An 11,782-nucleotide genomic window follows, 5' to 3' on the forward strand; every position below is an offset into this window, starting at 1 on the left:
GTTTCTGGTTGAATCCTATTGATTGTCAATTGTTGATGATCCTGTCTCTGATCTCTCACAGGTGTTTATGCACTGGATAGCATCATGCAGAACTGGTTTACGCTTTTCACTCCAACCGAGGCCACTAGTATTGTTGCGACAACCGTGATGTCCAACAGCACCATTGTCCGTCTGCATCTGGACTGCCATCAGCAGGAGAAACTGGCCAGCAGTGCTAGGACGCTTGCCCTACAGTGTGCCATGAAGGATCCTCAAAACTGTGCCCTCTCTGCACTGACCTTATGTGAAAAGGATCACATAGCTTTTGAGACCGCTTACCAAATTGTTCTAGATGCTGCTACAAAAGGCATGAGCTATACGCAGCTTTTTACTATAGCACGCTATATGGAACATCGTGGTTACCCTATGCGGGCCTACAAGCTGGCCACTTTGGCCATGAACCATCTCAACCTGAGTTACAATCAGGACACACACCCTGCCATTAATGACGTTTTGTGGGCATGTGCGCTCAGCCACTCCCTTGGGAAAAATGAGCTTGCAGCTATAATACCTCTGGTGGTCAAAAGTGTCAAATGTGCAACAGTACTGTCAGACATTTTGCGTAGGTGTACTTTGACCACACCTGGGATGGTGGGACTTCATGGAAGGAGGAACTCTGGGAAGCTCATGTCACTGGACAAAGCCCCTTTAAGGCAACTCCTGGATGCCACGATTGGAGCCTACATTAATACAACACATTCACGACTCACACACATCAGCCCTCGACACTATAGTGAGTTTATAGAGTTCCTTAGTAAGGCCCGAGAGACTTTCTTAATGGCTCATGATGGACACATTCAGTTTACACAGTTTATTGACAACCTAAAACAAATCTACAAAGGCAAAAAGAAACTGATGATGTTGGTTCGTGAACGGTTTGGTTGACGAAAATGTGTGAGGGCGGGGGGTGGGGGGGAGGGTGGTTTGTTTTTACTTGAGCCTGCCTTTGTATCCTTTTTAACTTAAAGAAACAGAGCCACACCGGTATTATATGTGTATAGTTATATTGAGTTTGCAAACTAAATTGTCATGTTGTGAAAGTTTGTGTGTTTATTTTTTTTCCTTTTTTTTTCCTTTTTTTTTTCTTTTCTATTTTGTATGAGAGAGAGGTTAAAAAAAGGTTTGGTTTACACTGAGTATATGTTGTCAAGTGGCAAAAGCCCACATTGCTCTCCTGTTCTTTCTGTATACGTTCACAGCCTCAAAAACAAAACTATATATTGCAATGGCTTTAAAAACCAAACCAAACACCTCCATCCTGTGATAAGTACCTCGAATGGATCCAGCTTTACTCCTTTGTAACTCATCCTTACATTTCAGCATAGTTAAACAAACCAACAAATGAAATACTAATAGTTAAAAGGCTGACCACGTGGCTTTGCAGTGCTGTTCATCCAGAAGCATGGCACACAATGCTTGTGCATGTGGAAACTTAGCGACTGTCAACATACATTCTCAGGGATTTATCAAAAAAAATTAAAAAAAAGAATGAGAGCATTTATTGTACTGTATATATATTATAGTATATGTCTGAATATTGAAAAATATAACATTAACTAATTTATAAAAAAAAATTCTATGTAATGCAAAATACTTGAAGCTGCAGTAGCTTGGTTTTAAACAAAAAAAAAAGAAAACCTATCAGAAGGACTAAAGTGCGCCTTGCTTCGGGGTTGGCTCAGGTGGTGAACTATATGCTGGGCATCTATGCAGAGCCACCTTTTGGATTGCATGGTTGGACTGATACCTATTGGGGGAAATTTTATATATATATATATTTATACAACCTGTGTATACATATATATGTATATGTATACACACATACACACATGCTTGTAACAGGCACTATAGTAAAGAGGGACAACGAAATACACAGCCAGAGCAGCAAGCCTTAGCATTAAGAATACAGTATGCCAGAAGTGGGGTTTGTGCCTCCTAGCCTAAAAGACTTAAAGAAATATCCTTTTTGACACAAAACACAAAATGTTTTCCAAAATAATTGACATGATACATTACGCCTTTGCAGTGAGCTAATAATAAGCTAACCTTTGTGCACAAATAACATATATATATAATATTTTATATATATATATATATATGCTGCATAGGTATTTTGACTTTGTGCAGGACAGAAAGTTGTGTTGGTATGACTGTTCTACTTTTCAGTTTATTTTTTAATATATTTTATTTTCTCTAGAATTACTCAAACAAAAGCAGCCTTCTATCTTGCCTTGTCTTAATGCTTTAAAATAACCAAACTGGAGATCTAACTACCAAACTGTTCATTATATTATTAAATACCAACTTTGGTTACAGTATAGTGTCTTTACTTTAGCTGATGGTTCTGTATCCTTGTGCTTTTTAAAGCAGTTTTTATGTTTTGGTGCAAAAGTTGTCCAGTGTCTCTTGTTCCCTTCATTAGAGAACATGCTAGAGGTATGTTTGTAGGTATTTTTGTTTAGAGAAACAATTTCATGCTCTCCATTTTATTTATTATAATAGGTAAAGAGGTTGTACTTCATCACCCATGTAAACATGCTCATGAAGTTGAAAGTAATTCAGATTTGATACACTGATATCAATTTATTTATGTAACTAAATCACTGTTTTATAAACTTGTTAATGATCAACAATTTTTTGTTTTGATTAAAATTAGTTTTTTGAAAGTTGATTCTGCCTCCTTTATGGTGTCTGTCACTGCAGCTGAATTCTGCAAGTGTAGCTTATATGTCTTACATGCCACAGCTTTTATGCTTGGTGTAATACTGTATTAAGATAATCCATGGCCATTTCTTTAGCAGTCTGTATACTGGGAAACAAAACCTTGGTTTCCCAAAAAATCAGATTTGTAACTGGTGATTTTTCAAAAATTTCAGTTCTACCCATTCTTGCATAAAGACAAAAGATATAGTGATAAGGCATATGGGGAAAGAATTAATGCTGCTTGCTAAGAAAGATGCCGAGCCTGTAGTATCATGAAGCCAGTTCAGACATCTCTCCCAGCATGGAAAGTAGAGGAGATGAATCGTTTTCATAGAATGGCATTAGTTAGGTTGACATGAGAAACTTGAAAAATCCTTGTATATGTGGTAGCCCAGTACTTTTTTCCTATTTATTTTCAGTTTACTTGTATATTTTCTGTACTCCACAGTATGTAGAACAGTTCGTTCCACACCGTATTTCAAGTCACTCACCAGTCAACATCCAGGATCCCTCCTGTTTTCTGAAGCACTCATTGTGAAGTGGTCTAATGCAGTTCTCATGATCTTAATGAATCCTGATCTGTGTGGTTAGTTAGCTTTCTGGGAGCTGGGGAGGGAAATGTTCCATTGTAACTGGAGTGCCCTATTCTTAATATTCTATCAGCTGCAAAATAGAAAATGGGGATGAGTTTGAGTTGCACAGAAACCAGACGACACTAAAATGCCCCCTCATTTGTAGAGCGAGAGCGAGACTCTGGTTGGCTCCACTGTAAGGTTCTCATCTATACCAATCCTGAGACAACACTTGTATAATAGAAGGTGCCAGTGACCCACATTAATTTGCAAAATAGCTCTGTTCATAGCAAATATTAGATACGTGAAGACTCTCCTCTTGTATGTGAATGATACTTGCGGTAATAGAGCCTGCTGCTTTATAGTCAGAAACACTTAACTTGGGCCTAAACATTTTTTCTCTGTACATGTGTGATACCAGAATATCAACAATATCACGTAAAACAGATATTTTGTACACTGCTGGGCTGAAATCTTAACACCTTCAACAATAGTCATCTGTGCAGATGCACATCCTGGATTTTCTCTGCCCTCTTCCAAACTCTATCATTGAATATTTTGACACCATTAATAATGGATCTGTATGTATATAGTACATCTTGCAAATTAAAACCAAATGAATGGGAACACCCCAGTTACTGTGACTGCTCTTTGCACGGAACTGACCACTCTTGTGCTCTCATTTTAGGATTTATTTGACTTAGACACTTACTTTATTTTCTAGTTACTCATTCTTCACTTCATTTGCAGAGTTCTGTTCCTTTGTTCAACCTCAGACCCACCAGGCATTGCTTTTGCCCTGCAATAAATTTAGCCTGTATACTCTGAATTCCCCCACTTGACCCCTTCCTGTGATTGTTCCATCCTCTTGTTTGGGTACCTTTAAGATATCTTAAGATGAAGGGAGAATTAGCAACTAATGAATAAAAATGTCAAAGCATTGCCACTGTGCCCACAAATCTGTTGTGTTGTGAGGCTTGTGCCAGTTAGATGACAATGGGAGGGTGGGAGGATCTGAAATTTGGTGCCATATCTGATGTAAAATGCATGTCTGACTACCAGCCCAAGGCAGTTAACAGCCAAGCTGTCATAATTCAACAATATCAGCTTTCCATAGGCTTTGGTCCCTTCTGTATCCTTCTTTTCTTCATCTGGCTACTTCCTGTGCTATGTTACGACTGTTCTATAGGCCTCATGAAGATTATATGCGATTCTTGAAAATAAGAGTGGCTTTTTGGCAATAAGCAGAGTCCAATTAGAGGACTTTAAAGATCCCAACTCCTCTAGTGAGGATGAAGAATATTATTTTTTAAAAAAAAATATAAACCCAGCACTCAGGACCACAGATAGGACTTATGTTGATGTCCTAATTTTAAAACAAAAGACCTTTATTCTAGAAGCGGTGTAGACAGAATGATGCAGGTACCTGCCCCCCAATGGATAATGAAGAATGAGAGAGAAAGAACTCAATCTGGCCTTAGGATGTAGCTCAGTGATTACCTACCTCTTCAGGTGGGCATCCTTCCTACAGAAGATTCATTATTGTGGACAGTGGCAAAATTGAAGCCCATTTAAAGAGAAACCTAAAAACCTTTTGAGCTAAAATTAGCCTTGACATAAATGCATGCAACAACCATTAACTTCAATAGGAGTTTTATCATCTTACTCCAGTGCTGAATTTGGTCCATAGGGTTGTCTAATAAAGCAGGCATTTCAAATTTCTATAAGGTGAGGTCCATGTTAACGTGAACCAAGGGGATATGAACTGCTTATCAATAGAAGGCTTACCATAGAGCCAATGAAAAAAGGAATACTGATTTTGAAAGACGATATCAGTTGAGTAAGGGAGTCATGTGCTCAAATATGTGGATAAAAACATATTTCTCTCTCCTGCACCATATAGCTCCTTACTGCCCATGGTCACCATGAGAACCTCACATCACCCTTATGAGATAGGAAAGTAATCCTCTGTACTACAGATGAGGAACTGAGGCTAAGTGACTTGCCCTAAGATCACAAAGAAAGTTGGTGGCAGAGCAAGGAATTAACCTGGGTCATGTGTTATAGGCCAGTGCCCTAACCACTGGATCATCCTTCCTCTGGTAACTTTAGGTGAAGTTTCAAAGAGCTGGTGTTTGTCTCAATGACCACTTCTGAGAAGCTTGTCTGGCAACCTGCAAACCCCTTGAAGCTTTTACTTGTAGCTGTACTTTCTGTTTTGCCCCTCTGCCTGTATATGTTCACAGTCTAAATCAGAGCTAGGGAGAGACTGTTTCTCAATGGAATTGGGTCTGTCTTCATTTTGCTTTGTAGAGGTTCTGAACCCTTATTTTATTTCCACCTCAGGTGGTGGTGGTGGTGGTTTTTTCAGGAGAAACTGTTGGGCCTGTGACATAAACTTCCTGAAGTAGTAGATATACATTAGTCTCACGGACAAAGGGATCATTGTAATTTAACTGTCTGCTCTTCATTTCTTTATCTCAAAATCTGTTTCCTTTAGTGCTACAGTTTTACTCCAGACCTGGAGCATATGGAATTAACAGAGAAGAGAATTTGTAAGAACACATGAGAGAGAAATGGAAAGGTAAGATGCATGTACGCTTTCTATTGGTAGTTCAGGTGTCAGAACGTAGTCTGAAACTGTAAATCTCTGTGGATATACCTTACAGTACCAGATTAAATTAATTCAGGAGAGTAAACCTTCTGATATGTAGAATCTGAGCTTTAGATGGTTGATTAACTGTTCCTGTACTAGAAAAAAGCAGTGCACATATTCAGGAGGCCTGCATCTTTGATACTATAGGGTTATTCATTTAATTAATTTGTATTACTGTAACATCTAGGAGCCCTAGTCATGGACCAGAACCCCATCGTGCTAGGCGCTGTACAAAGAGCAAAAAGATGGCCCTGGTCCAAAGAGCTTACCATGTGAGTATAAAGGCAAGAATAGAACTGGGTCTTAAGTACTTTAAATATGAACTTTATTGTATACCTTCAGAACTAGTTTTTATTCCATGGAAAACCCATAATGTTCCATCACTCATCTGATTTCATTGTATTCATAGAAACTTACTCCTGTCACTAAAGAAAAAGTGGGTTTAATGCTGCAAGCTTTCTAAATTCTCTGTGAACGAAAGGTGTAAAACTTTTTTTTTGCTTTGTTTCTGAAGAGTTTTGTCAAATTATAGAGTAAGTTACGCCTCAGTGAGTCACAATTGGTGCTTTATATATAGAGGGGTTTGAAGGCATTGGTCATGCCAGTTTAGATTGACTGGGTCAGATTCATCCCTCCTGAAATTCCATCAAAGCCCGTGGAATTGCACTAGGCATAAATTTGGTTAAATTCCTTGTCGCTTGAAATTACCTCCAAGTTTGGTACAGAGACTGCTTTACAAATCTCTCTCTGTCGTACAGTCAGCACCTCCAACCCGAGTCAATTGCTCTGCTCTGTCCTAGTGCAGGATGTAACTCAAAAAGTAACTATGCCTGCTACAAAACACACCTCCATTTTCAAGTTCAAGTGTACCAAGTATTGGGTGGGAAGCTGTGAAACCACCATTGTGGTAACCGGTGCTGAATTCTGTTGCTTTCTCGGCCTGCAGCTATGGCTAGTACTCTCAGTAATAACGCATTGGCATGTGCAAACAAATCTATTTAATTAACCATGTCCATATAAACAGTGTTTATGCTTTTTAAAGCACAAGCTGGTCTGGTTCATGCTTGGAGCTTGTGCTATGACAAAGGGCAGTCGATAAATGTTAGAGGATACTTCATTGTGCTACTACAGTAAGTGGAGCTTATAAGATATTTTACTGGGACTCCTAACCAGAAGTAGTAATAAGGCTTTCGGCTGGAACATTCCTGATCATTCCCTAAAGGTAGGATGACCAGATGTCCCGATTTTATAGGGACAGTCCCGCTATTTGGGGCTTTTTCTTATATAGGCTCCTATTACCCCCAACCCCTGTCCCGATTTTTCACACTTGCTGTCTGGTCACCCTACCTAAAGGTGGTGTCAGATACTTGTACTCTGGGAAAGAAAAATTGCCCTTGTGTTGCTCTTTGCAGCCAATGAGGTCACACGGTCAAAATACCTATTGACCTGTATCAGCTAAAAACACTGGAATTTAACCTAAAAACTGATAGTAATTATCAAGTTTGTACAGCACCTAGCATGATGGGGCCCTGGTCCATGACTAGGGCTCCTAGACACTACAGTAATATAATAAAAGTAATCATCTTGCTACATATCACCTGTGATACCATGGGGGCTCAATGGAAGGAAGTTTTTCAACTTAAGTTTCCTTTCTTGAATAACTAATTCAAACATTTAATGCTTATGTGCTAATGGTCCTTTTATGATGGACTTGAAACCTAGTATCTGGAGTGCTCACTATTAAGAGGGTAGACTATAGTCATTTACTGATAGTAGATCCCATGTTCCTGGTGTCCCATGATGGGATCCTTCAACAACGTCAGTTAAGCCAAACGGAGATGCAGAAATGTCCGTGTCACAGCTTTCAGTAAATTACAAGTGTCGTGATTTCTGGGATATATGCTGCCCTATCAGTCCAGGTGCAAATGATTGATCAGAGCCCTGTATGCAACTTTGTGTTTACTGTGGTTTTCGGTGGTGTTCCCCTCTTTCGTCTTTACCTGAGATCGCTGCAATTTTAAGAAGCTTCAGCACACACCTATTGTTCCCCGTGCGTGGCATGACCATGTGAATTGAGGGGTATACAAATAAAGTGTGTGCATCACCACCCTAGCTGAGTTGTTCTATTTGGAGGTGGGTAGGAAATGTCCACAGATCATTGGATAAAGCAGAAAAGAGTGGAACCTCCTGTGATTCCTTTCTTGGAGATCAGAAGAGATGAGATCAAGACCTGTCTGGGATTGGCTCCATCTGCCTAGGTCTTTATATGACCCTCATCTCTGTTGCATCTGAATTCTTGCCCAAATCCCAGAAAATAAACTTTTTTCTGATAATTCACATTCTGGAGGTAAGTGTCCCTATTTCCACAGCCAGTTGGAAGGGTGAGGCAAGAAAATAAGGTATGTGTGATTAGGGATATGTCAAATGTTTATTGATAGATATAGGACCAAAGTTCCCCTTGCTGTAACTCCATGGTGTCTGTGGGGCCTGCATGGAGGATGAATCTGGCTTATGCTATGGAAGCTGTGGAGGGAGGAAGACCATAAGAACAGCAATGATGGAAGAAGTGTTGCCAAACTCTTGTTAATACCTCTGCCCTTGATGAACAAGAACGATAGTTTTGGACTTGTGGCCTCAAATTCCAGACCATGAATTAGCAAATAGCAGATCAGGAGTTAATTAAAACTTCCTGCTTAAACTCCATTCCATACTGTTCCTATATTTTAAGATACCTGTTAAAATAAGAGCAAAATTTAATCTTTTTGTCTCTGCCAAGGCTGCAGAGGGAAAGTAGCATAATAGATCTGTTTTGTTCTCTTAGTGTAAAACTATAAGAGGTGCTGTATTTTTAATGGGTGGAAATATGTGGTCATGAGGAAAACACGATGATTTCTTTTGTGCATCTAATTGACATTTTAAGCATGTTACAATATTACTATGACAGGTTTTAGAGTAGCAGCCGTGTTAGTCTGTATTCGCAAAAAGAAAAGGAGAACTTGTGGCACCTTAGAGACTAACGGAAGCTTATGCTTAAATAAACTGGTTAGTCTCTAAGGTGCCACAAGCCCTCCTTTTCTTTTTGTATTACTATGGTAACTAAAAGTATACACTCATCACGTCAAAAGCCGAAGACATAGTACCTGTCCTGTTCATGTCATTGAAGGAAACACATTTATGTGAAGAATCTCTTCACAATCATCCTCAGCCTGCCAGACTCAGACACAAGAGGAAGCTGTGAAAAGCAGATGCTGTTGCAAAAGCTGTACCAGCCACCAGCCCTCTGTACCTGGCTTCTTTTGACTTTTTGTGCTTTAAACCTCTCAAACTGGTCTGACCCACTTTCACCTACTCTACTATAAGAACTCAACCAGCTGAAAATGTCTATGGGGTGGAGGGGCAGCTGTGAGGGAACAAGCCAAAAACCCCTGCCAAATATTCAATATATTGTAGACCTTTCATGGACCTTATGGGTGCTACGTCAATACAAACAAATAATAATGTGCCAGGGGACCACTGCATATCTCAATTTCTGCATTCCTGAAGCATGCTGAGACCTCCATTCTAGCTCAGCCTTTCCCATCTGCTGCTGATTTTAATAATACAGAAATATTGATCCACTCTCCAGGATGTTCTCAAATGTATCTAATATCCTTGCTGAGAGAGTTTCCCAAGATTGGGGGTGATACTTAAGCCCAGATGCAAGGTTAGTTTTCAATGTAGGACACTGCCATGGGTCACCATAGTATCTCTAACAAACAAAGGGTACGGTACCTCTGTGTCTGTGGACAGGGTGATGTGACTGTGAAGATGGTATTATGACTCTACCTTACCCAGTTTAGTCATCCCCAAACATTCAAAACTCAGGAGATTTTTAAAAATAATCAACTTAGGGTTCATTTTATTTGCCTTCTAGTCTTTGTGCCTTTAGGATTCATGCTTTCAAACATTTCTTTACATCCATGAAGGCTAGAGCCTTTTTTTTTTAATGAAAGCTGAGATTCCCATATGATCCCATGATTCCAGGAGCTGGGGCTTAAAAAAAAAGTAAAATATCAAAAGACTCGTGATAAAAAGTGAGCGAGTTTGCAACACTGCTTCTCCACCATGTGTTCATTTCAGGAGCAGTTCCTGTGTTATATGTGTAAACATGTGATGGACAGTTGGACAGTCCAGTGGGCAATTTTGGAGGTGAACATGAGGTGGGCTACATTTTAACTAAAAACCCAAAGGAGAAATGTTCATGAATGACTGACTATGAGAGACCAAGGAGTGGTGATCGTGGTAGGAGGTATATGTGAATTTAAAAGCCAACGTTTGCCAACTTACCATATCATAGAATGTGAAATACCTGACCATTTGCCTTCGTTTAAGCCACTGACAGACCAAGTGATTCGTTTATAATAATGTGCTGTGGTTTATTATTTAACATGGTAACTAAAGTGTGTTGATTTAATCCTCTGTCAAAGCCTTGAACCTTAAACTGGTCAGTTCCTATCCCTTATAGATGATTAAGGTCCATACACATTGTTCTCAATAGAGAAAGAAGTGATGGCGCTTCGCAAAGAAGCGATATGATGCTGTTCTAAGTTTTATAGTCATCCATTTTGTGTGTATCAGCTTCCTTAAATAGGAAAGGCAGGCTGTAAAAGATGACGGCTAACAAGTAGCAATTCTCAACATGAAAGAAAAGAGGACTTTCCAATGTCAGAGCTTTCATCAGAAATAAGTAGGAAGCACAGCCATTGTCAATAAGTGTATATGCTGCAAATAAATTAGCTCTCTAGTTATGGAAAACTCTAAACATCAGACAATGGACAAATTGATCTTTAATCTGCATTTTGTTTTGTACCCAGATGCAGAAGCGGCAACTTCCCCAGTTCTCGGGGTGTGCTCAACCCTTGCTCCACCTCTTCCGGCCCCCACTCCTACCCTTGTGCTCCCCCAGTGCCTTCTGAACACAGCTGATCACCACCAGGCAGGCGGCGCTGGGAGGGAGTAGAAGAAGCTGATGGGCAGGGCTGCTGGTGGGTGCTCAGACCCACTGTTTTTTTCCCATGGCTGTTCCACCCCCGGAACACCCACGAAGTCAGTGCCTCTGCCCAGCTGGTCTGTTTACCTGAGGTGTGGGGCAGATGATCTAATTGGATGCATTCAAATGGCACTGCTGCTGCTTATCGCACTGTGAAACTTCTGGTTTATCATAGAATCATAGAATATCAGGGTTGGAAGGGACCTCAGGAGGTCATCTAGTCCAATCCCCTGCTTGAAGCAGGACCAATCCCCATTTTTGCCCCAGATCCCTAAATGGCCCCCTCAAGGATTGAACTCACAACCCTGGGTTTAGCAGGTCAATGCTCAAACCACTGAGCTATCCCTCCCCTGTTATGCACCGATTTACATAGTTTGTCCTACTGAATTGGAGAATAGTAACTTGTATCTCTGGCATGCTTGCCACATGGGCAATTTCACAGCACTATTTGGGTTGCTCACTCCAGGATACTTACAATATATCAAGGTTATCCTTTGTCAACAGCAATGCTGGGACCCCATTCCTGGGTGGAATAGGATGTGAAAAAATGAAAACACCTACATTTTAGCATATGGTTGAGAGGCAGCACAGTTTAGAGCACAAAGCACAGGACTGGGGATTAGGAGCTGCAGAGTTCTAGTCCTGAAAAGGACGTTGAGGATTAAGGAGATCGCTTGGGTCAATGAATAGGGCCTGAGATGAAGTCAGCAGACCTATATTCTATCCTAGCTCTGCCACTGCCTCACTGTGTGACCTTAGAAAAGCCTCTGTGCCTCAGTTTCC

At 40.3% G+C, this 11,782-nt stretch overlaps 1 protein-coding gene across 1 annotated transcript in view; it reads left to right on the forward strand.

Annotated features, from left to right (window-relative positions):
• The window catches only part of ZSWIM6 (zinc finger SWIM-type containing 6), a 167,365-nt gene extending 164,655 nt beyond the window's left edge, over nucleotides 1-2,710 (forward strand). Inside the window, exon 14 of the mRNA XM_048850294.2 lies at nucleotides 62-2,710. Coding sequence (XP_048706251.1) covers nucleotides 62-924 — 863 coding nt within the window. The 3' untranslated portion in view covers nucleotides 925-2,710. The remainder of the gene's footprint in view (nucleotides 1-61) is intronic.
• The last annotated feature ends 9,072 nt before the right edge of the window (nucleotides 2,711-11,782 follow it).

The sequence above is a fragment of the Caretta caretta genome, chromosome 5, assembly GCF_965140235.1.
Source record: "Caretta caretta isolate rCarCar2 chromosome 5, rCarCar1.hap1, whole genome shotgun sequence".
NCBI classification, from domain to species: domain Eukaryota; kingdom Metazoa; phylum Chordata; order Testudines; family Cheloniidae; genus Caretta; species Caretta caretta.